At 39.5% G+C, this 27,748-nt stretch overlaps 1 protein-coding gene across 5 annotated transcripts in view; it reads right to left on the minus strand.

Moving 5' to 3' along the window:
• The window catches only part of CRACD (capping protein inhibiting regulator of actin dynamics), a 130,068-nt gene that overhangs the window by 2,984 nt on the left and 99,336 nt on the right, over positions 1-27,748 (minus strand). For all 5 annotated transcript variants that reach the window (XM_054632673.2, XM_077177506.1, XM_077177508.1 and 2 more), the window contains 7 exons: positions 23,509-23,644; positions 13,695-13,859; positions 11,312-11,380; positions 9,860-10,042; positions 5,074-8,479; positions 3,869-4,059; positions 2,665-2,830 (listed from right to left, as the gene is read on the minus strand). In XM_054632673.2, the coding sequence (XP_054488648.2) occupies positions 2,665-2,830; positions 3,869-4,059; positions 5,074-8,479; positions 9,860-10,042; positions 11,312-11,380; positions 13,695-13,859; positions 23,509-23,628 (4,300 nt within the window). In that variant the 5' untranslated portion in view covers positions 23,629-23,644. The remainder of the gene's footprint in view (positions 1-2,664; positions 2,831-3,868; positions 4,060-5,073; positions 8,480-9,859; positions 10,043-11,311; positions 11,381-13,694; positions 13,860-23,508; positions 23,645-27,748) is intronic.

Below are 27,748 nucleotides of genomic sequence, written 5' to 3' on the forward strand. Positions count from 1 at the left end.
GTTTCCTTTTTCAGAGGTGACGCCAAGTAATCTAAGTCACAAATATAGGGACAAAATTTTCAGTCCTTGAGATATCCAAAGGAAATATTTCCAATTGGCTAGTGTCCCTCTTTAAATAATCTATTTAAATAATAACATCTACCCCATAGCAAACAATGGGAAATAAAGCTAGGGGTCTTCTCTTTGGTAATGCAGCAGCTGCACACATGTAAACCAAATGTACTCAGTAGTATTCAGATTCCCTCTTCAGTGAAGAAGGTGATCCTATAGCTTCCTGCCTCAATTAACCCTGCCCAAGAGACTGTCCTGAAAAAGAAACCTGCTTCCCCCACTGGCTCTTTGCCACATTTTCTTCCAAGTAGTATAAGACAAACAGCTGTTTCCATAAGGAAATGTGTTTAACAAACAAATTAAATTTCTAAGAAGCAACTTCACAGAGCAGAACCATGGAAGTATTGTAGAGGTCAAGTGGGAAAATAAATTCTGAGACAGTGAATGCCCTTGAAAGCAACCTGAATAGAAATGAATCCTGTCTGAAACATATGGAGTAACTCTAAAAATCTTAGTTACAAAATAACTCCTCACTCATTTCCCCCTCCCCCGCCCCCATTTTCTTTTTTAAGGGCCAATTTTTTTTGTTAAATGTTCAGATTCCCCATTACTATTAGTTGCATTTCATTCTGAGGTTTTGAATATGTATAAAAGCTTTAAAATTGTGTAGAAGCTTTAAAATTGCATGGATACAAAAAAAAGTTCTGTCTTTCTTTTTAGTGCATCTTTAATCATGTATCTTTTATCTGCAAGTAAATTAACAGTAGTAGCAGCAATTTCTGTAGATGGACACTTTGAAAAGGTAATTATTTTAAATAGCATGGTAACTTAGACTATTTTAAAGGTCCCACACTCTTATCAGTTCCTGTTGTATGTGATGCAACTGCAATTTCGAAATACACCACCTTCAAGCTGGGTGTTTTTTAATGTCCTCAGAGGAGGACTCTGCAGACTTCCATTTTAAACATATCCTAGGCTGGTCTTCTGTCTTAAATGCTCTTCTAACTGTGGGAAGCCCAAATCAGTCTTATTACCCACAAATACTTGTATACATGTGTAGTTACTAAAGGCTGCCTGGTTCCCAATATAGTCAGTAATCACAGGGAAATCCAGTCACTATTTCTTAAGGGCCAATAGAGTTCTGTGCTTTCACTTTAGGTATTTCAAGATTGGTAATTCTTCCTCAGTTTCCTTCTGAACTGTCACTCCAGTGCAGACAGAATGACCTTGGATAATTAGGGTTTGGGCCTTTGATCTAATTTGGCATCATCTATTGTGATGGAGTTTGATTTCTGCTAGCACTGACCATGTACAGCATAATAACACCATGCTGAGTCTTTGGGGTAGGGCTGCAATAGAGCCCCTTTGGAGTTTACCAGGAACGCAGCAAAGCATGGACCTTTTGGGCAATTTATGTAAGATCTTAGAATGCTTTGGGTTGAAAAGAACCTTTAAAGGTCATTTGGCCAACCCAAGATGTTCCAAGTGAAGTTCTCAGGGACATCTGCTCTGGTGTGCAGCTGCAGTGTGAAGATGCAGCTGCTGAATCAACTGAATATAGGCAGGTATAGGGGTTTTTCAGTTTGGGACAGCCTGCAATGCAGGAGTAGCACTGGTTTAGCCTTTAACAAATCAGTTCAGTCACCTCATTGCTTTCAATAGTTGCATTTCACTGTTCTTGGTGTAGAGTGCTACTGAATAGATGCAGCTGATACATGTATTTACTTTCAAAAATGCTTTTTACTAGCATAACTTTTAAAAAGGTTTCTTCAACACCTATCTACTCCAAGACCTTTTCCCTAGGACTATCGTTAACCTGAGAAATATATGCAAGTCTGTATTTCAAAAATCACCTCATGCCACCCCAAATACTATTATGCCCTTTGGGGAAGTATTTATTTTAATTTGCCTGCCTTTTCAATATGGGGTAGTTTCAGCTAAACTGAACTGACAGATAAATCAGTAGGTTCTGGTTCCAAGCCACCATGCCAAATATTTGACTGGGAGGGAAAAATCCTAGAAGCAAAGTAACAGACTACCTTCACCTGAATTGATTATCCTTTGCATTTTTCAAATGAGAATACTTATTTTCAATATTGGGGGGTGAATATTTCTCCTTGACAAACTGGGAGGTGTGAGAACACAACATGCTTCATTTCCTGCACAAATATATTTTTACAAGTTAAATATCATTCCCTGTCTGTGCTATCCCCCAACCTAAAGGCAAAACAGTACTGCTGTTGCAATTTACGGTAAATCAGATCCCTCTGATGTGCATTAGTCATGTTCCAAAAATACTGTTGAATATGGCTTGGGGAGACAGCCTAATTTAGTTAACTTGAACTGGGGCAATTCTAAGGAATTGCAGCAGTGCAGCCTTAATAACATGGTAAGGACTGGTAAAAGTCTGTTAAAATTATGTATTTCTATCATAATGGCCAGCACATGAGATGGGAATAAGTTGTGTTGTTCTATGAAATGCATTTGTAATTCTAGCAGTAGTATATGAGGGAAAGGAAACCCTCTCATTCACTTTCTCAAAAACATGCAATACCATTTCTGAAGTTCCTTATTCCTGGACTGAATCTCAATCTCTCAGTCTCTCAACTGTACCTGTCACAGAAGTTGGAAGGGTGTTCGACTTTTTTAGATGCTCCCTTCTTTCTAGTCTTGACGCAGCAGTCTCAATTTTCTTCTCTCCTTCTTGAGTTGTAGATTTCTGCAGTGTGCTTGTTTTGCTGCTGCTACTTTTATTATCTGACTGATTACTTACAGCAGCCTAGAACAGAGAAGGAAAACTGCTAAATGACAGTCTGTCATATAATGGGTACAAGTTAGAGATGACACACTTGATGCTTTCATTCATCACCTGTCCTTTCCGGCAAAGATTCACAACAATGATACTTCTAAAATCAAAAGTTATTAAAGACTCTAAAAAACCCACCACACAGTTTAATTTGTCATGTTGTCGTTTCAGTAAAAATACTGAAGAGTTTGAACAAGCCCTCCCCGTTAAATACAGCACTGAAACATAGTGTACATCTGTGGGCAACTTCACACCCACTGCTGTTTGCTTCCATCAGTTGTCTATGTCTCAGGTTATGCATGCATCCATCAGAAATTAGGTTCTCATAACAAACAGCAAAATATATTTAGTTATCCACACACTCTGCATTTTTGCCATCTTTGATACCTATATAGAACATCACTGTTTGTGCAGCTTCACTTTGGTACGGCAAGCAGAAATGCTCCCCTTACTAATAGAAAGCCATGGAGAGTAAAAAGCTATTTTGAGAACAGGAAAGAAGTGATTGAATTCAGTGCCTGCTTTAGGTCTTTGGATGCATCATGATTGTTCATTTCTTTTGTTCATCTGTATTTTACCCAAATAGTACATGCTGCAATAAAAATAAATTCAGACTTACTAATATTCACCTATAATTGCATATTCCAGCTGTTATTCCCTAAGCATTAAAGGCTAACATAAAGGTAACGTAAGCTCTGAAAGAACCACATCGCACACAATTTTTCTGTTCCATCCCCTGCACAGTAGTTCTGCTTATGATTGTCATTAACTACCACCTGATACCCTCAGAGTTTACATTAAAATTGCCAAACTATTGCACAGGATTTTCTCCTGGAGGTCTCAGTTTTGCAAGAGGGAACTCCAGACTTTCAGAATACTTTTTACTCTCTGTCATTTTAGCTTTTATGAATTCTTACCAAACATAAAAAAAATATTCCCACATAACAACGTTAACTATAACAGTTATTATGGGCAGGTTTTCTAATGGGCAGGTTTCTAAAGATTGCTTACATTTTCTTTAGCCAGTTTCTCTGCTTGCTTTGCCTCTCTGGCTTGTCTTCTCTCTTCCCTCGTAGCTTGCTGCTCACGAAATCCCTTTTGCTTTTGCAGCGCTAATGTAATCCAAAGTGGTTGTGAAGTTTCCACTTTTTCCAACAATTTAGAGCCATCTAGAGAGTGCCTGCTCTGAAGAACAGGCTTTTCTGAAAGAAAACATGACAAGAATTGATTGAGTAATGCACATCTCTTGTCTTGAGAAAACCCCTACAACTACCTTGTGAAAATTCTGGAGCTAAGCCCATTGAATGCCATGTCAGTCACAGACCTTTGCAGACTGCACAACAAATCCTGAAACAGATTTTATGCCTCAGGAATAAGACCTAATTCGACACACTCACCCAGCTGTCCAAATTTATCCTTCTTTTTCTGTGTGAAAAAAAGAAATAAAAAGTCAGCAGTTCCACTGAGATACTGTTTTAGAAGTGTCCTATGTTTGAAAAATTCAAGAATGAAAAAAATTGGGATTTCCCGATGAAATGCTGAATTCCTGCCTTGGTTTTTTGAGTGTCCTTACTCTGAAAGGGTAATTTTCCCTCTCGTATAAAATACCATTTCAGGACACAGGGGCTTTCAAATCTCTTCTGAGGAGACATTATGGCTACTCTAATTGTTTTCATCACTGAAGACTGCCTCTGAAACAGATTGCTGTGCCCAGCTGTATTGCTTAAATAAAGAATTTGCCCACGATAAGGGGACCTACATCTTAATATTTTTTAAGCTAGATAACATTTCCTTAAAAAGAGAAGCAACAGAATGTAGATTTTAAAAATTACACCATCTGCTCTGGTGACACCATTATCCATGGACCACAGAGTCTATCACCTGACTCACTAGAGGCAGAGGTAACATCTCTGCTAAGGAAACACACACACACACACACACACACACACACACACACACACACACTATTGTTACCTCCTTGAAATTAATTTTCTTATGTAGTTTGCGGTGGTCACACTGAATTTATGGGCTTCTGAATTAAATTGTGGGCATGGGAATTCACACTCATTCAGACAACCCTAAGCACAGTGACAGTCCTCCACAAGTAACATGCCAGGTAAAAATTATAACTTAAGACAAAATGTCTTCCTCTGGACCTCCAGTATCTCATTTTGGAAATGTAGATAATAGCTAAGTTTGCTTTAAGAAATACATACCTTTCTTCAATGGCTCAGGCTTTTTGTCATTTTTTTCTCTCCATGGAATACTTAGAGATGGGAAAAATGACTTCTTTTCTTTGACTTCTTCCTCTTCATTTTTGTAGTCATTGGATGGTATGGGTTGGGCTGCATTTGCTCTGTCTTCCTTTCTCCAGCCACCTTCTGATTCAGCTTTAGCCACCCTTTGCGCCAGCATTTCAGATAGGTTTGATCTGTTCATTTTGGAGAGAGGAGATGATGGTGGGGTCTGGCTGGTGGGCTTTGGAGCTAAAGCAGGTTTCTGTGGGACCAGGGATTTGCCTGCAGGTTTCTCATGAGCAGGTAGAGCACTCTGGCCGGTGGCTGGTGTGCCCACTGGTGTGCCCACAGGTCCTGAAAACTCCACCACAGTAACTGAAGACTCTTTTAAATTACCAGGGATGATTGCTCTCCCAGTGCCAGGAGAGGTACTTTCTTGTGAGGTGAAAACAGAGGATTCTTTCTCTCCTTCTGTTGAGGTAAGTGGGTCAGGCACACCATCAAAACTGTCTCCTGCACTGTATCTTTTCTTTTTCTTTTGCTCTGCCTGTTGATCATAATGAAAACGTAAAGAGTAGTTTGTCCTTCGTAATTTTATTCCAAAAGGAGAAACATTTTCTTCTCCATTTGGTGGTGGTTTGTCTGCTTTTTTTGTGCTGTTACTCTGCTGATTTTCCAGAGCATTGGGAAGTTCTGGCTGGGGTAATTCCTTCCCCATAGAATGTGGAAAACTTGGAACAAGGAATGATGGAAGATCTTTTGCAAATTTACAGCCTTCAGTGTTGTCTGTCACTTCCCTATGGGTTTCCATTTTCTCTTTAGGCTTTTCAGCTAAGTTATCCTTAAAAGTGGAAACCACATCCTCCTTTGAATCAGCAGATGAGCCAGTGGTTCTCCCCACAGCCACTGTTTCATTGCCTTTTGCCACATTTACACTCTCAGTATCTGAATTGGTTTTGGAAACATCTGAAAATTTCTGCCATGCTGGTGTTATTGAGAACTTTGCATTGGCAGAGAGGGTTTTCCTCAAGTTGCCATGGGGAGCACCGCGTCCTCGGGGTGTCCAGTCATCACTGTGCCTGCAGGCAGTTACTCGGTCTCTCTCATTATATTTGTTGTTTTCTGCATTCTTTAGGATTCTGGAGCGGATAGAGGCCCACTCAGCCAGTACAGCCTGGTTGTTCAATGCCTCTTGTGCGTGTTTCATTTTACTGCTGCTGGGTTTGGGATCCTGTTTTTTTCTCTCGGACTTCTCTGGAGAGGGAATATCCACATTTTTCCTCTCTTCTGTTAAGCCAAGTAATGATTTGCAAGCCGTGTCCTTAATCTGGTTCAAGTTCACTGCTGTGCCACACAGCTGTGCTCCAGTAACCAAAATAGCTGTGTGGGGTACACACACAGATGATGGGAGGGAATGAGAGCCCTTACTGGTAGTGTGCACCCTGCAGTCTTTGACAGATGGAGAAGAGACTCCTGCTCCTTTGATGGGCATAACAGGACTCAGATTTACCTTCTGAAATATGATCTGTTTATCTCCAGAAGACACTTGAAATGTGAAGGGTCTGGATGCCATTTGTCTTTCATCTACCTCTTGCCACCGAAGTTCTTCCCCTATGCGTTTTTGCTCTTGAGCCTCAACTTCTTTTTTCAGTTTCTGGGCTAGTATTTCTTCTGCTGTTTTAGTCCCCTTTTCTGGCTGTTTGACTTTTTGGAAACTTGATCCTTCTTGGAGCTTCTCCTCTGCTGGATGCCTAGCAGCCCCTCCAGCAGAACACAACTGATCTTTTTCCTGTGGCTGTTCCAAGGATTTTTCTTGTTTTGGCTGAAGATTTTGTCCTTCTGTGTCTACCTTCTGCTCTTTCAGCTTGTTCCATTCATGTCCATTTTGTTCCTTTTGCTGCTTCAGTTCATCTTGTAGTACACAGTCTGAACTTTCCATATGCATTTGTTTTGTGAGTTTATGTTTCCTCTGCTCTTCCCGTTTCTTCTTCTTATCTGTCGCTTGCTGGGGCTGTTCCTTCTCTGTCTTTTCTTTCTCCTTCAAATGCTGTCTTTGTTCCTCATGTTTCTTCTCTTGTTTGAGGCTCTCAGGCTCTTTCTCCTGCTTTAGTTTTATTTCAGCTTCTTCAGGCTCTTTTTCTTCTAGTTCTTGTTGCTGTATTTCTTCCTTATTTTCTTTCTTGAGCTCTGTTTGTTCCTCCAGCCAGTTTCTTTCTTCTTCCTTTTGACTGTCTTTTTCAGTCCCATGTTGCTTTAATTCTTTCAGTGCTAACCTCTTCTGCTCCTCCAGCTCTTGTCTCTGTTTCTCCTCCGGATCCTTGTGCTTCTGCTCTTCCCATTCCTGATGCTTCTCCTCCTCCAATTCCTGATGTCTCTGCTCTTCCTGTTCCTGGTGCTTCTGCTCCTCCAGCTCTCGTCTCTGTTGCTCTCTCTGTTCCTGGTTCTTCTCTTCCTCCTGCTTTAGTCTCTGCTGTTCCTCCCTTTGCTGGTGTCGCTGCCTGTCCAGCTCTCGTCTCTGATGCTCTTCTTGTTCCTTGAGCTTTTGTACTTCCAGCTCTCGTCTCTGATGCTCTTCTTGTTCCTTGACCTTTTGTACTTCCAGCTCTTGTCTCTGATGCTCTTCTTGTTCCTTGAGCTTTTGTACTTCCAGCTCTTGTCTCTGATGCTCTTCTTGTTCCTTGAGCTTTTGTACTTCCAGCTCTTGTCTCTGTTGTTCCTCCTGTTCCTTGAGCTTCTGCACCTCCAACTCTTGTCTCTGTTGTTCCTGCTGTTCCTTGAGCTTCTGCTCCTCCAGCTCTTGTCTCTGTTTTTCCTCCTGTTCCCTGAGCTTCTGCACCTCCAGCTCTCGTCTCTGTTCCTCCTGTTCCTTGAGCTTCTGCTCCTCCAACTCTTGTCTCTGTTGTTCCTCCACTTCCCAGTGCCTCTTCTCCTCAAGGTTTTGTCTTTGTTGTTCCTCCAACTCCTTCTGCATCTGCTCCTCCAGCTCTTGCCTTTCTTCAGCCTTCATCAGCCTTCTTTCGTCTTTATGGCATGTTTGCTCTTCTATTTTCAATGTCTCTTCTTCAAGGAGGTATTGCCTCCTCTCTTCTTCACAGCGTCTTTTTTCCTGTTCTTTTCGCATCTCCTCAAGTTCTTGGCACCTTTTTTCTTCCATTTCTCTTTGTTCTTCCATTTCTACAATCTGTCTTATCCTTTCAGCTTCAAGGATGCCCCAGTGATCTTCAATTCTTTTTTCCTCTGCCAGCTGAAGCTGCTTCTGCTCACCTCTGTCCTGGAATAGCTTGTCTGCTGTGAAGCGTCCATTATAACCTGGGTATATGTCCTCATACAGCTGAGTTTCTAGGTCCTCTGGCTCAAATTCTGTTATTGTTAAACTTTGTGATCCCTAAAATTGGAGACAAGTTTGGAGTTACTGAAAATTGCCTGTAGGCTTGTTATTCTTCACAGTGAACCAAGAGTTGCAAATGCAAAAAAAACCAATTTAAACAGTGATTTAGATGAGCCAACATATCCCACCCCAAGTTATGGATTACATCATCATTGATCCCATGTCTCTCCCCTATTCCAATGATAGCATTTAAAAGAAAGAAAATATCCCAAGAGTCTAACACCAGTCTAACACCAAATATTGAACCACCATTTGGTGTACATTGAGACCTGCCATTTTAAATTTGCAGAAGCCCAAGGAACAGAGCATGAGTTTCATATGCCCAACTCCAACCTTTAAGCCTGAAATAATTAATGCCTGCTTAGGGGCATTGTTTTGCCAGTTCTTTCATTTCAAATTTGATACTTGCAGAGACAGAGCTGTTGCCTGCAGAGAAAAGCTCTGCAAAGCTAGCCAGGAAAGAACACTCCTCAGGGAAACACAATTTGCTTTCTTTTCACAAATCCTGAGCCAGGATATCTTCCTCATTAGCTGTGCTGAGACTCCAGTGCTATTCTAGGAACCGTGGGAACATGTATGGATGGCACAGCCAGAGCTTCCCAGGAATACTGCTCTGTTCTGTACCTGAAGAGAGCTTCCCTTTAGGAAAACAGCTTAGCTGATGTCCTGTCTAGCTATCATTTGTTGAGCCATTGTTTGGCTCCAGTTAACCATTGTATAAACAAGAGGTTTAAATTTAATTTCTTCATTACAAAAGTGATAAATGCAAGTACAGTGGTGCAGAAGAAAGGGAAGCGGCCTCTCCTGAGCCCTGTGTAGTTGAGTACTCTTGTCCCATTTACAAGAACGAATAAGATGTTAGGATAAAAATCAAAACAGATGTGCAGTAAGTGTACAAAGCTACAACTTTATATTTCTTTCTATAGCTGTTGCAAGAGCTACATTGCTTAAGTCTTATTCCTTCTTATAAGGCAAAGCTATTACCCCTGTCAGAGTCCATGCCCAATTGAGAGAATCTGACTTTTTTCCCAACCAAATTTTGCACTATCTGATTGCGTATATCAGAGCAGCATTAACAGCAACACATATCTTCAGACCTTTACAACCTAAAGTTTTTACTAGAAAAACTAGAATCAGAAAACTGTCATATTGTAAAATCCCAGTGGAAGAACTTCAGGATTAATTAGTAGTTGTCTCAATTGGCAATATGAAAAGTTCTTTGCATCTTCTCTCTAGCTAAGGTTTCAGGTAAATAACAGTGTTAATCAGATCCTAAGTCCTCTGCCTATAGATCCTGGTACACTCATTTATGGTTATTTTGTACCCAGTTTCAAAAGTAATCTCCCTCCTCTCACTGTTTGGCCGGTCATTTAATACCTTTGTCAATCTCTTGTGCTGTCTTGACATCCTCTGCTTTTTTGGCTTCACTGACAGTTTGTGCTTAGCTGCACTGTTGTCTAGACGAGCAAGAGCCTGTGGAACTGAATCCAAATTGATTGTTTCGATTGTCCCAGAACAGGAAAACTGTCTCTTTGGCCGAGCTGACTTCATTGGAGTGAGCTGTTTGTATCACAAACACAAGAAACCATTATTAAGCTATTTGTCCATTAAATAAATAAATACATAAATAAATAAATTACACACACACACACGCATCTTTGCTGGTTTGAATTCAAAGGAATTATTAGCAGAAAAAATTAGACACTCTTGCTTTCCATTATACAAATGACAAACTTTGGACATGAAAGCTGCAGTTCTAATATTTTCCCATTTTCAGTACTACACATTTTTATAGTTTTCACATAAAATTACTTAGACGATTCTATTGAAGTTTATTCACAGTTTAACTTCACTCTGAACTTGTTGGGAATGGGAAAAGCACAGGCAGGGTTTTAAGCAACATCAAACACTGGGACATTTTAAAGTTTGCTTACTGGGAAAAAAATCTACATATTTAAATAATTTTGATTTAAGGAGAAGCAAATCAGATTGACTTATCTAAGCTTCATAATAGAACAGCTACAGAGCTGTACTCTCTGCATGGGAGATGACTGAAGCATTGGATCTCTGACTGGCACATTGCCTGTGGAAAACTTCCCTCCAGAGCCATGTGGAATTGTCCAAGACAGCTCCAAACAGCAAAAGACTAAAGTAAGACAACACTGGCTTTGATGGGTGCTTTATTTCTCGTGCCCTTCAAATACTCGGGTTCAGAATGTGCAAATATAAGCAAAGGGATCCAGTGAGACTCTTTTTGTGAATATATAGTGGAACTGTATGTCTAGGCATGTAAGAATGAGCCTGTCATCTGTCTCTTCCATAAGTCATCAAGCTATCATTCCAAGACTTGCATTTGGCATAACACAAATGGAAAAAAAGACAGAGAAAAAAAAAAAGGGGGAGAAAACATCTTCTGTAAGGAAAGAAATCACATACATTGTTTTCAAAACAGCTCTGTAATCTTCTGAGGTTAAACATATGCTAATCAGGGAACCAATTACTTAAAAGCTGAGGGAACATTTTGCATATGCTTATTGAATTACATGCAGGCATAACAAAGTATTAGAAGTACTTATGAAAATTATGACTCTGTGATTAATACATCAAATAGAGGAATGCTGCAAGACTGGCAGAGACTGGGTTCTGCTGTTTCTTGCAATCAGCTCTTAAGATTTCTCAGTCTTAGTTATTACTAGCTCCAAAAGTGCACAGTGTTCACAAAATATTGGATGATCAGTCAAATAATGTGTGAAAACAGAAACTGTCAGGCTTCTAATATCTAAAATTAGAATGTAACTCAGTGCAAACCAAGTATGAAAGTTTTTTTACCTTTTCTTCCATGTCATATCCTGTTCCAAGAAAATTCATTTTTCTCAAGAAATCTGGAGTGTCAGTGGACTAGAAAAGATTACCACAAACAAGTATTAAAATGGAAAAGATCAGTTAATTATGATTCAAAGAACTTGTGAAATCATATATGTTAGGATAGAATTTTTCCCTCTTTCCTATCCCTTCAGGACTGATGGATAAGCAATTCTTGTTCCTACATGCTCTGAGCTTGGCTTCACTGCTCCTTGAATCACTGCTGTCTATACAGCACTACAAAAATCAAAACACTCAGGCGTCCTTAACAAGATAATCAGTTTCCAAAACAAAAGAAAGAGCACAGTTTTGAAGGATTTTGATCAGGTCTTAATGATTTTATTTTCTCCCAACTTAGATATAAGGAAAAAAGATACTAGCCTGTTCAGGCATTACCTGTGCTGCAAGGAGTTTCAACTCCATGTTCTTGATGACTCTTTTTAGAGAGTCAACAGTTCCCCAGAGCCATGGAAGCCTGGAGAACTAGGACTATTAAGCTACTGTCCCTCTCCAAGCCATCATGGTGAGGAATTTTCAAGGCTTGAAGCAGCATTCATCACAGCCAGAAATATTGGTTTTAATCATTCTATTACAGTATTACTTCACAACCTAATGTGTGTTGGGATCCCATTACACAACGTGATTGTTAATGTCAAGGCTAAAAGCTCAGCTTCACAACTATAGATTAAATTAAACCCAGAACTCTTGCCACCAATCTACGTTACTCAGTTGGGAAAATCACAAATCACAGAGCACCACAGGAAACCTGTGCAAAGTAGAGCAGATCTACGTGGTCCTGGTCACCAATTCTTGACAGAAGCCACCCCATCCCCCAAGACCTATGCAGATACACATGCCAAGGAGTTACAAGGCCAGCAGATGAGACAAGAGCAGAAAGTAGGGAAGCTGCCATGCACCAGAATTCTCTGATAACACAGGTAATTAGTAGTGTGCAGAAACAAAAGGAAAGTACCGAGTGCTCTGGCTGACACTATCCATGGAAAATTGTTTTGTTTGTGTCTACAAACTGCCTCTGAGCGGGGACAGATGCTCCTTCAGTATTTGGAGAAAGAATTGTGCAAAGGGATGTTAATTTTGTTTTCAAAACTTAATATTTTAAAGAGTAGCTGGTAAGAACTGAATTTCTCCCTCTGTGTTACACAAAAACACTCTAGCAGGTTTTAGTGCTTGAATTATTGTATCCTTTGAGCTGGAAGTCACCAGGTGCACTAGGGTCTCCTGCAGGACCCAGGAAGAAGGCTGTCTGCAGAGAATCTGTGTTTATCTCAAACACAGACTCTCCCAGCACCAGGGTAGAGACAGTGCATAGCCAAACTTTGTGCTCTGAGGCACACAGGATGCTCTTGATTGACCTTACCAGATCACACCAGAAGGAGTACTTGTTAGGCAAAAAAAATATACTTTATATATACTTTTTATACTTTAATTTGGTTTAATTTTTATCTATCCAGATTGCCAAGGGAGATGTGTGAGTGTGCAGGTCCTACCCAAATGCCTGAGAGTGACTGAACATGAGTGCAGGCTCATGCCCTGGTGCCCCAGGACCCTAAAGGCCATGTGTACGTACTGGGTGCTGGATGCCTTCCCCAAGGGTTCCCAGGCACAAAGCCAGCCTCCTGGCATGGAAGGTTGTCACTGAACTCCTTTCTCCCATTACAGCAACACACTCAACCAGTCTTGCCTTAGAGGCTTTCCAGGGACCTTTTATCACTCGCCATGTTTCTTCAGTGTCTGAAAAAGACCCCTCTGGACACCTAAATGCCCACAGCATCAAAACCTCCATGAATAATTTGAATAATTATTTGAATTATACTGGTTTTATTTTAGGAAGCATTCAAAATGCTTCTCCCCCTTCTGCACCTTTGGTTCCCATCCTTGAGAAATTATGTGTACTTACTCTAAGACCTAGGATTTTACAGGCTGAAGCTTCACACACCTCTCATTTTGAAATGACTTTCTTTTTTGGTATTTGATGCTGTGAACAACTATCCTTGCTGGGAAGTCCGTATTTTAAAATGTTTTCTGTATTAGAAAAAATTCCTGTGTTCTAGCAACACTGGAAGTAATGTCTGCACTGCTGGAAGCTCAGAGCAAACACTCAAACCAGTAATTCTGTGTGACCTGGCTCAGGATGCCAAGAGCATGCTTCCCACCAGGCCAAGAAGCACCTGCTGAGAGATCCCTCCCACATAAAACAGCCCACTGAGCTCTGCTATGCCTCACTGGAAACATCTGCTACGCCTCAGCGGAAACATCTGCTACACCTCAGTGAACTTTGCTGCTTTAGCACTGCTCCAGTGCCATGGACACGTCAATGTGAAGTGCTTACTTTATTACTGCAGTCTGAGATCACTGTGTCCTGCTGGGTTTCAGTCTCCATGGGGCTGCTGAGCAGTGCATGATCTTCTGTACTGGCATTTGCTTCCCCCATCATCCTTGCAGAAATTGTCATTTGTGGAGGCTGCCCAAATTTAATATTTTTGGCCAACTGTTGCTGAAAAAACAAGAAAAATAAAACAAACAAAATAGGTATTTATATTACAAGCAAAACAAGTCAAGTCCAGGAAGTGCCCCTTCTCTGCCTGAAAGCTGCACAGAAATATTCTGGGTGAGTTCTGACTCTGGACAAAAAAAAAACCAAACAAACATCCTGAGGCTCACATTGTTGCAACATGGTGGGCACTCTTTTTCTTTCTCGCCACAAGGTGACTAAAGTGAGGAATTCACTACGTGATTTCTGATTTTGGATGATCAATTCAAGTTCTTGACAATGTTGCCAACTTTTGAAAATTTACTGTGAGTTTTAAAACACTCAATCTTTTTTTTTAAATCTATGTTCTAGGTTAAAACTTTGTTTATAAAAGCTAATTATGAAGCTTTATTGTTGTGAAGCTTCAGCTTATGAGAAAAGTGTACACTGAGAAACTAAACTACCCCAAAAGGCAACCTTTTTATTTCTAGCCCCCAAACCCTGCATCTCATGCATTTGCATTTCTAAAAGGTATCATTATTTTAATGTTTAATCATGATTTTTAAATGTTAAGGGTTTGGCACAAACCTGCCTTAGAGAGGAAAATTCTCAAAGCAGGGGAAACCCAGCTCTTTTAAATGCTTGATCTCATAGGAAGAATATACAAACTCATGTCTGCTCATGCTCATGAGCGCTTCTACTCACTGCTGTTGCACAAAGAAGTTTAGGCAGGGGACATGCAAGAGATGGATGGATGGATGGATGGATGGATGGATGGATGGATGGATGGATGGATGGATGGATGGATGGATGGATAAAAAAGCTTTCCCACCATTTATTTTCCATGTTAAAGCACTCTTCTGTCAAAGGCTATAAGAAAGTACTCTTGAATTACATCAAGCATAAGATTAATAAAATAAGAAGCGTGTACTAAGTGTCCTCTAGCAGGGTGAGTTAAAGAAATTGCAGCCCTGGCTACTGCACAGACATGTACCATACAGACTTTGAATAAGAACTTTTTGCAAAAGAGAGAAGAAATTCTCTAGAAAGAGCAAATGGAGCAAGGAACATTTATGAATATATTCTTTTCCTGAAATATTTGAGAGGATCATTCTCAATTAGGAAGGAAGGGACCGTGGAGTTATTTTCCTGCTTTGCTGTTTTTCAAGGACAGAAAATTCTCCAAAGGGGATGTCCCATTTTTGTCTTGTGATACTATGAACAAGTAATTCAACTGTGCAGCTTCTATTCAGTGGAAATGTCAGGTACTTACACAGTACCCGAAGAGAAGTTTGCTGCTGAGAGCTGTGGAAGATTGGAGTAGATAGTAGGTAAAACAAAGATTTTTTTTTTTCCCTATAGCATAGAATCAGTAACACAACACACACACGAGGAGTTGTTAAGGAAAGATATCCTCTAAAGGAATTCAGGTCAGATTAGGTCTTTCTTGCCATAGTTCCCAGTGGGCTAGACTCTTATACCAAGTTTATCCATACTATCCCAAAAACATTAACAGTTTTCTGTACTGAACCTTAAAACAAAAATTACATGCAGAAACTCCTCATAGTCAGGTTATTAAACTAGAATAGCTTTTCTCAGTTTCCTCACTGAGACAGTAATTTATGCCCATTTGAATTTTGGCAGAAAGTAGTGTAATTTGAATCGTAAAGCATTTTGGCACATAGTGGGTAGTACTGAATGGCAAACTTTCATTCCCACCTGGATTATTGGCATAGTCTAAAGGCAAGGGTTTCACCAAGTCCTTGCAGGCTTTTGTGTTAGCAGTGGAGCTCTCTGACTTGAAATCTCACATGCTTCCTTTGTGTACATGGGAGCTGGAAGGGGCAAAATGAACTGTATAAGATCATGTGAGGCCTTTAATTCTGCTCTATTCCTGCAGGCCTTCTAAATATTAGAATCAGGATAAAATTATTTCAGAAAAAAAGTCTTAATTTGATAATGTGTTTTCTAAGTTGAGATTGCTCTTTTCTTCTTCCTAAAGTCACATACCAAGACAAATAATTCTCCTGGGCAGAAAACTGGAACTATCAGCATTGTTGAGCAACCACTAGGAAACTAAGGATCTGTGCATCTGTTCATGGTGGGAACATGCACACATTAACATTGCTTGCAGTGTGTTTTGGATGAAGGGATGGTGTGTTACCCTTCTGATCTTCTGACAAGTTCTTGATGTAAGTGTGTGTGCAGTGCTTGGTGGGAGTTTGGTGGTGGGGCTGTTATGGAGAAAGGTCATTGCTTGAAAAAGAATGGCCTTTTTAATTGCCATCAAGGGTGCTTAAGGGCTCTGCAGTAACAGTGTGTTTTTCTGTATATATAAAAGTTTAAAATGTTATTTTCCTGATATTTCCAAGAAATATACTATCCTCAATATTAAAGGACTGTACACAGTCGTGACTGTTTTTTTGTTTTGTTTTGTTTTGTTTTTTAATTGTTTCAAAGCTTTAAATGTTTGTTTGCTCAGACTGGCATAAATTAGTCTGAAGATTGAGGAATAAACTCTAGTAACCCTCACCCTTCCAACACAGAAGGTGGTTCTCTGTATTATTTATTTATTGGCATTTTTTATCTTGATTTATCTTAAAAAAAAAAATTCTCCACTAGTAGTTCTCCACTGGCCAGTTTCTTTTGGTGCATTCTAATCTCTAAAGCTGACACTAAATACCAAATGAGCAAATGTCAAAATCTCAAATAGCTCATTGCAACTACTGAGCAATTTATTCTTATTGCTTTTAGAGAGTAATGTTAAACCTGCTTCTTGGTCTTTTTTAGAATGTGCTTATAATGTAATGCAATGCGATTACCCTCTCAGAACAATTCCACACTAATGCATTTTCTACCTGGTCAATCATAAAAATTCTAAAAATGTATCATCCATAAAAGAAAATAAAAACCCCACAAATTTTACTTGGGAGAACACTCAAATAGTCTCACCCAGAGATGGAGACACACCACTTTTAGATGGAAGACCTTTGAGAAGAGGCCATAATCCCTGAAAAGGAGCATCTGCTTTAAATTTCTCGAAAGTTTCAGTTAGACAGATATTTCTGAACGCATAATTATAAATTCTCTGTAGTTAAGAATTCCCTGTGCTGACAGTTTGTGAATGATTGTTGCCTAAGGAGGATTATTTGCAATACCAGTCAGTAGAAGTTGCAGGCATTGCATTTTGTTCTTCTGCCATTGCATAGTCATGGCTAAACAGCCTTTTGAAAATCTCCACAGATGCATACTGGGCTCAGCCAAAGGACCTTGGTCTCTCTTGGTTTGTTCAAGAAGACTTGTAATTTAGCAGCCAGAAACTACCATCTTGCTCTGAAATTTGTCAACGGGAGCAGAAGCAAACAGATGAACTTTCTGTGCCTGCACCTCCTACTTCCAGCCTTATCAACTCCAGTGGGCATTCCAGGTCCCTCAGTTTGCAGCCAGGGGACAAACATTTCCACAGGACTTACAAACCCTTCTCAGCCCCAAAACAGCTCAGATACCACACACCACTTATACCATGGAGCAGGGGTTGGAGACAGCACACACAGGGGAGCTTTAGGATGAGATCCAAGCCAAGTTTACCTCATCCTCATCCATTTTTTTTTTTCCTGGAAGATTCATGAAATTTCTGTAAGATTCTTGGTAGCTTTTCTATTCACACACAACCCAGGTGGCTTTCAGTGTGATAGTAAGGTCTGCACAGGTCTGCACATCCAATACAGACAAATAAATACTAGGAATTTAGAAAAATAATTTTAAGTTTATATTAATCCAATTTTTAAAATCTTTCTTGGTAACTGGACCATGACACAAGCTCACTTCTATTTCATGCAAAATAATTTGCTAAAACGTGATACTACTTAGCTGACACCAGCTTCCCATTAATAACTTAAGGAATAAAGCTCCTAAGTAAAATTGCTCTGCGTTGTCTGGCACCTGCAGCTAATAAAAAAAAAAAAAAAGCCCAGACTTTCAAAGCACTCTTTGCATTTGCATAGGAAATGCCACAGAACAAGTTTTCCATATTAATTGGCAAAGAGCCCAGATCAGGCTGTACATCTCCTCTCTCACTCCCATTTGGCTCCTCTTCTGTGTACATGCCTACTTGCATGTCTGTTGAATTCAGGCCCCTGAAACTACATCACTCTTAGGGCTTCATGTCTGGACTGAATCCAAAACTAGATCCACTGAGCTGCTTGCTCCCTTCAGTTAAAAACCATTAAAACAGAGTGTACTATTCCAGCTGATTCCATTCAAACAAGGCTTACAAGAAATGCTGGTCATAGTTCCCCTTCAACTCAAAGATCTACTCTTCATATCTGCTTGCAATGCCTAAATATAACGAAACTTAATTGAAATTAAGTTTTCTAGTTATATATAAATGGAAAATAATGACGTAATTAACACTTGTCCTAAAAAGAGGTACACTGTTGAAATTCCACTTGGTCCTGTACAGTCTCTCAGAATGACCCAAAAATCAAATGCCTTGGGAATACATAAAACAAGGTGAGCCTATACTGAGCCCATATTTGTAAATGCTCCAATGATTTGTGGCATCTGAGTAATTTTTATACAGTCCAACTTTGCTGAAAGAAATATTTGTTTTGATTTGGAAGTATTACTGGTTTCAACTGTTGCTCATGTGTTCTCATGCTGTGAAAGACTGAATAATTGTTCTCTATTCATTTTATCAATTCCACTCATGATTTCAGACATCTCTATCATATTCTCTCTTATAATTTCCTTTCTAGGCTCAGAAGAGAATTCATGTAATTCATGCTGAAGTATGGAAGTGAGTCTACTTCTTAATCCAAACTGGAACATCTGCAGCATATCTAGACAAATTAAATACACCACATAAGCTTTTTTTAAATCAAGGAGAAAATAAATTGGAAAGCATCATGTGAAAAGTTATATTGGTATAGCTTTAGAAAATAATCCAGGTATAAAATTAACATGGAAACCTATAGAAAATTAGGAAAATAACAAGTATTAGCACAGATGTTTTGGATACAAGATGCAGGGAGGAAATTATTCCACTCTCCATTACTGGAGCAGCATGTGGTTAGGGGCATTACACTTGTAGAAACTTTTTGGGAGAGTCCAAAATAGTAGAATGTGAAGGAGCAAACTGTAAACAGACCTCTAGAGATGTGTACTTGCAACAAATCCAGACGTGAATGAAGATTTTGGTGTGCAGTGGTGATGGGTCACTTACACATACTCATGTGTAAAGAGAAGATTTTGTGGAGAGGCTTGAAGAAGCATCTGTGGCATTTGTCACATCAGTCTCTCCTAAAGCAAAGCAGATGCAAGGAAGGAAAATTTTCCTTCCTTGGAAAGGAAGCTAATTTTCAGGGATTACTATGATCATAGGAACAAGAGAGTCTGCCCAAGAAATGCTTGAATGATTTAGAAAAAAATTATAAATTCAGTTTATAAAGCAAAAAGAATTTTCAAATATGAGGAAAACAATTTGGTTGCAGTGGCACTAGAAAATATTGGCAACAAAGCAATTAATTGCAAGAAACACAAAGCTAGGCAATCATGAAGTGAAAAATCACTCCCAATTCTGAAAAATTCAGACCATCATGGTAAAAGATAATAGTTTTGAGGGTTGAAAAACAGCTTTGTAGATTTGTTGAGATCTGGGCAATGAGGAACAGAAGATACATTGGGAGTGGCTGGTAGAATTCAGATGTGCAATGCACAGTGAGGGAAGCACTGGCTTGGTATTAGCTAAGATATGTTAATTACTGAAAGAAATGTAATCCAAAACTGTACAGTCATAAGGTCTGACAAGGAGAAAATCATACAGGTCATTCATCATTACAAAATCAGGGAAATATTAATTTAAAAATATTCCTTTTGCATTTGACCAAGAAGTTTGGATTCACAAACAATGTTTTCTCATCATTCATGTCTGTATAATAAATAGGTGTTTTATAGCTTTACAGAGCAGAGAGGGTTTATTTTAAACTACATGGCCACATGAAACAAAAAGGATGTAACCAAGTAGTTCCTAAGGCCATAAGCCATATGTCACAGTCAATCTTTAATATTTCTTGCAGCTGACTGCTGCAGCCACACAGATGTCAGATGACCCAAGATAATTTCAGTGAAGGCAAGCAGTGGAGAACAAAGGCAGTAGCAGTGCCACAACATGGCATCATCACAGTAAGTGGGAAAGAATAGTGTAGATGCTTCAGGAAACCAATGTTTTAAACAAGCTTCAATTTTGCTTGCTGCAGTTTTTATAAGTGTGAAATAAAAACTCTCTTCTGTTCATTTGCTGACCATTTCTGGCAAATATCAGATGTAGGAAGAAGAGTCACAGCTATAAAATGTTAGGGAATTGTTTTAAGACACTTGATGGGAGGAGAAAACCAACCCAGTAACCTCAGGAAGGGAAGGATGTAAAGTAAAGCTCCAAGAGTTGGGTTATGGGTTTTTTTCTGACACACTGCTAGATTTACAGTTTAAACATTCTTTGTGTCTCATTCACAGCCCTGTATGACAAGTCAAGCAACAGATCCCCAGAAACTAAAAGAGTTCAACATTAAGAGTACCGGTGCCTGTGTACTATCTCTTGCTGGGAGTAGGTTCAGGCTGTCTTTCTACCCTGGATCTTAAAAATTAGGTAATGATAAATCTCAACAGTTCCAAAGAACAAGGAAAAGACTGCTTTTACAACACCAAATGGCTTCAGCCTAAGCAAAATAACTTCAGGATATGAAAGGGCTGATGGAGATTTATGAGAGGTCAGGCTTTTCTCAGCCTGAGTTCTAGCACACAGTAAAACCTTTGAACATGACCCAATCTATTTACAGAAAGCATGATAAGATGAATACTGCCAATCTGAAAATCAATAAAACCAAATGAGAGCAATTCCAGAAAGATCTAATTTACCTTTCATGCGTAATTAGAAAGAGAATTCCCACAATAAGCAGCTGAACCAGTGCATGGGCTGGCCAGCTGCCCAGATTACTACGGAGTTTGCACCACTACACAACATTTTTTGTGGGTTCATCAACACTCTGAAGTCAGCAAAAATTAAAAGGAAGAAGGAAGAAACATTTTGGTCATCCCCAGAATGAGATCTAGCACCATCAGTATTAAATGGCTTGCATTGCTATTCTGACTTCAAAACCCTTTTCACCATGCTGTCTGTTAGGTTTGTAAGCGTGGGGACTTTAAAAAAAAAAATCGTACATTTTACAGAACGTTTTCTGTACTACCTCAAAAAAAAATTCCTGAAAAGGGTTAAAATCTGCAGAGCTTTTGATCTCCATCTGGAATGCAGCAAGTTTAGAGTCAGAATGGGGCATGGAATCCTGGCAACCATTCTTTACTGAAGAGTACGTTGCCAGGTGAGTGGGAACTGGAAGTGCTTTGCTTCCACCCTGACATGCAAGCCTGGCAAAGCCACAGTAATGATGGAGGCTGGCCTGAATTGCCTTAAGGAGAGAGAGACTCTTCAGAAGAGAGAACTGTCCCCTCTTAATCCACTGCTTTAAGAAATACAGATGTTCCCAGCTGCATCAGCTTGCAGAAAGATTTCAAAGTTGATAGAAGCTTCTGGTATCAGGAGACAGAGCATCAACATTTTCTGTCACTGCAAAATCACATAGCAAACACTGGCTCATAGAATAGCAGGAAAAAAAGGATGGGGTATGTAGTGCATAAAACCTTCAAATAGGAATAATAGTCCAAATAACTCATTAGACTTGGACTCAACTCTAAGGTAAAATTGAATTGTGCAATGGGATTTTGGCATGACTTTTTCCTAAAACTCAGGGAACAGTTGCAGAAGCCATGGCTAGAGAAATGGGAAAAGTTACATGGTGGGCAGCAATTTTTGAAGATACAAGAAGTGTGCCCTGGGCTTATTACAGGGAGGCTTTCCATGGTTTTACAAAAAAAAACCCATGGACATTTAGATGAATATATGACTGTTCTGTGTGAACATGTAAATGCTGAAAAATGTCATTTGCACTCCTTATGCATTCCTTTTCTGAATGAATAAGTAGCTCTCACCACCATCATCAGAGTTGAAAAATGAATCTGCTATGTTACAGGTGGGTTCCAGCTACACTAAAACAACAAAAATTAACTACCATCATTCAGTTTTAAATAAAAAGGCAAGCACATTTTTTACATCAAGCAGCTGAAACAATATTGTCCCTTAAAATACATGCAATTAACCACACTAAAAAAAGGCTAATGCAAAGATCATATGAGCAAGAAAGTACCACTGGACCACTGGCTATTTATTTTGTGACTTTCAAGGGTGACATTTTGCTCTTATTTTCTTGATTTAGCATTTGTTCAGTGAACATGGTTGTTACCAACTGCATTAATTATACTTTTTCTCAAGTGGCTTAGTTTAGCAAAGGCACTAATTTCCATTGAGAAATTTAAGCTGAGTTTTGATATGAGAGAAACCACCTCTGGAATGAAAAATTATTCAGAGTAAAGCTAGTATACAGAGACCAAGAAAACAAATCCAACAGATAGGGAGGGCACAGCTCCCTGAAAGAGTTGGTGGGCTTTGTAGGGCAGGCCCACATACCTCAGGACTTTACCTGGAGTCAGCAGTCATTTGAAATATAATGGTTTCCAGCCTGGAAAATAGTATACACTGAATCTACCTGACCCAGGGAAATTTAAGCTGAAAAGCCAGCATAGGGGAATTGGAGATGTCCTAGTGTGGCTTCTGCTTCAGAGCTCATCCACAGTCAGCATGGCTAGCACTATGCAGGTGCTCTGTCTGCTGACAGCACCAGGCAGGAGGCAGCAACAATTCCATCCTGAAGGTCAGAGCTGTCCAATTTCAAGATCTCTCAATCACCAGGAAAGACGGATTGTGGGTGGACTTCAGAGGTAAGAGAAATCAATGGTATTTTGCTAGTCATCTTCAGGGTAACAGCACTTGCACAGCATTAAAAATTCATCAGCATTTTGACAGGATACGTCAGCACCCTGAACAATAAAGTGTAACATGTTTCTGAAGGAGAGCACTTGCAAGGTCTAGAAAAGCATAAAGCTGGGAATCTTACAGATATACAGGGAGTAAAGCAAAAAATTAGTTCAAGCACTTATGGGAGAGAGTTCTGGAAAAGAAGGGAAAGTGGATCATATAAAGCTCTTTAGAAGCAAATACCCAAATATGTTGTTTATGCTTTGGAGAGATAAACAAATCCACCTTCCATGAAAACCACTGAAAGTGCAGTGAGAAAAAAGAGAAAAAAATGTAATACATATAAACATATAATTAAATTGGTTTTGGCAAAGAACTCTTATTTTGCATGCCATTCCCTGCCCTCAACACAACCTTCCTTTTTTCTCTCATTACCACATTTGTAGGACTGAGGCATACAGATCAGGACATGCCAAAACCATGAGCTCAATTCAGACGAGTCCCACAGGTGCAGATGTTTCTGCAGATATGTTTACAGCATCACTGCTGTACCTTTCAAGACCAAAACCTGGAACTTCTGCAGATTATCTGAATTACTTGCAATGGCTCTTGGCCAGAGAACTTAACATGCCTGAGAAACTGTCCCAAGGCTACAGGAAAATCAACCCATCTTTATGCACATTTAACATGTTCTGGAGACCATTTTCCATCACATTTTAAATATTTTTCCCACTTGCAATTTCTTACCTGAAGAATTTTGACTTTTCCTAAAACGTTCTCCTGTGACATTGCTTGAATGGCCTGTTCACTCTCTGTTCTCCCATCAGGTATGAAAATACTGTCATGGGAAAAAGCTCGACTGCCCATAGAATAATGGGGGGATCTGTTAAAGAAAACGGTCAACAAGTAAGTAAGTGCTGCAATTAATTTATGAGAGTGACTCTTCATACCATAGCTGTCCTGCTGTATGGATTTCCCCCCCCCCCCCCACCTCTTGCCTTCTACATAAAAGCTTTGTACATTCTCAGTGGAGGGGTATCCAAACACTTTTGGTTTTCAAAAGTTTAATGGAGGTGCACGATTCCTTTATATACAGTCTTCCTCCTTGGAAGGACCTAGAGTTGGGTGTTTTTAATAGGAGTGTTGAGAAGTTCAACTGATTTTGCTTGTAAGCCTCAATTCTAACTGCTTCTTTCAGGATACAGACTAGATGGTGATGATGCACACCTTGCCAGGCTGCATATCTAAGAAAGTGCATTCATGCTTAGTGCCACTGCCTGGGAGTGACACACTGCTGCTCCTGCTCAAAGAAAACAGCAGGTGCCAAGCAAAGGGAGCTCTGTAACACAAAAAGAGGTGTTACAGCGCAGGAAGCCACTTCCATAGAGCTGCCTCCTTTGGCTGATTACTCAGCACTTCCTATGGCCATGAGCATGATGACACTAACAATAAAAGGTTATCACCAAACCCCCAGACTGCCAAGAACCTTGTTACACCAAGCTGTGTGTCCTTGATTGGCCACAAAGAGCAAGAAATGCCCGTGTGCTGCTGCTAAACTGAGCACTGATGCCAAGGAGGAGGGTGTGTCACAAGTGAACCTGTTATATGGCTCTGATTGAAGTCCACAGGCAAAGGCATGAAATGAAAAGGAGTTTAATTTACCAGAAATTATTATAATGAACTTAATTGTAAGAAAACTTAGAATTAAAAAAAAAAAAGGCTAGTAGTTTGGGGGCACACTGAGGGAAAAATGTATCTGTTTGAAAGTCATGTTTTGTCTCACCTAGAATATCCCATGGTAAGTGAAAAGCCCATCATCTATAATCATGATAAAGCCACAATCTTAAAAACCAGAACAACTGCAAGGTTGTAAATCTCTCCTTTTGATAACCTGTTGGCAACCTTATAGATCCCAATTATAGTTTCAGAAAACAATCTGGAGGGGAAAAAAATATAGTTTTGATACAGATCTATCCAACATAACCTTCTACATATGATAAAAACATTATAAATAAGTATTTCAGCAACAGCAATGAAGATGATACTTCCAGAGAAAGACATAAGTAAAAGAACAAAAAAAATTAGGTTTCACATATCTAGGAAGATCAGTATATTAACTTTTCTGCCTTTTAAAAAGTTCTAATTGTTCATGAAGTGTTCAAGATATTTCTATTCATACTTTGGAAACAAATAAGTTGGAAATGTATTTATTACATTTTCATCTCATTTTTCCCTGAGGTATTTTAAGTAAAAACAATAATCTTTTCTTACAAAGGGAGAGTGTCATATATGGTTACATAACCCTGTTGAAAGTGATCAGATGATAGACTATTCTTGACTTTTATAACAGAATTTCTTGGAAGTAACCTGAAAATAACAGGATAAAAAGTCCCCCAAACCCTCTCCCTCTCTCTCATATATGTATAAAATACTTTTGCACTCACAAAATAATCAATCCAAATCTGGGGAGAGAACACACACAGTTCTCTTAATTGTTTAATCTTTCATACAATCACAGACTAACTGAAAAACTTCTTTTCATCCAGAATAATATTTGAGCAACATGCTTAATTTGAAACAAACCAACACACAAGCAGGCAAAGAGCTGGTCAATATTCCACAACACTTTTAGCCATGGAAGAAAAGGAACATTTAACTGATGCCATATTCTATGTTAGATTTTTTTTTATAAAACCCACAACTCAATTGCCTCTGGCTGTTAAAGGTAGTACACCTTTAAAGTTTCTTTTAGAAACCTTTTATTAGAAACCATAAAATTATATTTTTAAACTGCTTCTAAAAAGGTTTCTGTACCAAATCACTGTGACTCAGCCAGAGCTGTGGGAAAATTGCATGGCAGTGAAATACCTCTGCCTTGCTTGGCCAGCCAGGAGTCAACCAGTGAACCACAAGTTGAGAAGTGTCCCTTACACAGAGACAAATTCCTAGCAGGCCTGGAAATGAATGGTTTGACATGAAACAGAGTGAAAGTTGGCTTTTCTCATATAACTGTGTAGGTCTGTTTGAACTGAAAGCTCCAGCATTGCATTCAACAAGGCGGGAAGGACACACACAAAATCTGACAGTCCAGCCCATGGCAAGCCCTCCTGCACTTGCACTGTTCAGTGTGTGAGCCTGCTGCAGGTGCAGGAGGCAAGGCCAGTGGGAACTGGTTGTTTGCTATTTACCTGTGAGCTGAGAGATCTGCTGAGAATGCAGGTCCAGGTCATATTGTTCTCCAGAGAGGATCCTCTCTCAAATATTTTTCCAGCTATGCTGTGGCTCAGATACTTGTGGCTTGGTCTCACAGCTACTCACTGTGCATACAACACCATTCACCCCTTTTGCTTTACAGTGGGTTGGACTTCTCATACTTAAAATCAGACACCTCATGTACATTTCTGTTGTTTGTTACAACTAATTAGTAGGCAAGGGTTGCAATTCAGGCACCAAAGAGTTCAGTGACTTGTTTGGAAGCTGTTCATGACCTTACTAATGAATTGTTAATATTGAAGTTGGGAGCAGCCAACCTGCAGCTTTGAAACTGAAGAGAATTTGCCAGGAGTTCAAACCCCAAAACTGCAGTTGACCAACAGCAGGAATACTCCAACTGTAGGAATTGCCTGATAAAACCTGAATCTCTATGGAAGAAAAGAACAACTGCTGAGGTCAGTTCTGGTGGACTGCCTGGGTGAAAGTCTTCCCCACCCTGCTGCAGACCTGAGGACACTTTTAGGAATCTAGTCTCTCCTCCTGCCTGAAAACTTGCCAAAATTTCATTTAAAGTCTACTTTGGGGACAACAGCTCACATGAAGCAGCTTGGCAGCTCCATGTGACCTGCAACCATAAGTACATCAGCACTGAAAATCCAGCTCTGTCTTTGACAAGTGCCCCCAATGGTACCAGTGGCAGCTTAGGACCGTGCTAAACATTTACAGCATCTCCAACATTCTCCCAGACACCAACTGCTCTCCGTCTCTCTCTCTCTTCCCTTGTTACAAGGCACACACAATTTTGTTTCATAACAAAAGGGAGGACAAGTATCTGAAAGGTTTTGTTTCAGTTTTTGTTTTCTTGTTGACTTTGTAATAAAACATACTCCAAATTGTCAGAACATGAAACAGTCACAAGAAACCCCACAGTGAATTAATGCCAGACTGCTCTCTACTCTATTCCTTCAAAATGCTTTGCAAATATGCTGAATATTTAAGAAGTGGGTGAATGAGCAATTCTGCTAGCCACATGTCCAACAACTGGTAAAAATAGTTTAAGAATTTTGTTTAAATATCTATGTAGGCTAAAGAACATCGGAAAAAAGATATTCACACATCATAGTAACCTAGTTTCTTTTACAGGCAAGTTTAAATAGCAGTTAAGGTGATTTCCAAGCTACTTGTACTTTCTGAAAGGTCTATTATTTTACTCTCTTGGAGCCCACAATCCTTTCACATTTTCCCAGTTGTGAATTTGACAGATTATATCACAAAGGTCCTTTTTCCACTCCATTTTTCACTTTGCTCATGTTCTACTTTTGGAAAGACTGAATTTCTTTTAAGTCATAATACAGTATGAATAATTGAGTTTCCTTTGCTGCTACCCATCTCTGAAGTTTTTCTCAGAAGTCTTTATACAATAACATCCTCACAATCCACATTTACAGACTGTTCTCCCTTCAGTTAAAAGGAATATCAGGAATGTCAATATCAGGAGTGGATTTCAACAAATTCACAGCATGACAGAGATATGGGCTACAGTCACAGCCATAGCTGAAGGTATTACAGTTTCAAACTTCCATATTACTTCCAAGAGATGTGGGAAAACAGGGGCATCAGTTTATGAGCACTTCTGTTGATAATTCCAGTGATGACACTTCAGAGGCTGTTTGTGCTGAAAATAGTTGAATCATCATCTGACTCACTTTCAGAAACCTGACTAAATTATATGAATTATGGATGTGCTATATCAAAATACAAAGCACTTTTAACA

Source organism: Agelaius phoeniceus, chromosome 4, assembly GCF_051311805.1.
Source record: "Agelaius phoeniceus isolate bAgePho1 chromosome 4, bAgePho1.hap1, whole genome shotgun sequence".
In the NCBI taxonomy this organism is placed as follows: Eukaryota; Metazoa; Chordata; class Aves; order Passeriformes; family Icteridae; genus Agelaius; species Agelaius phoeniceus.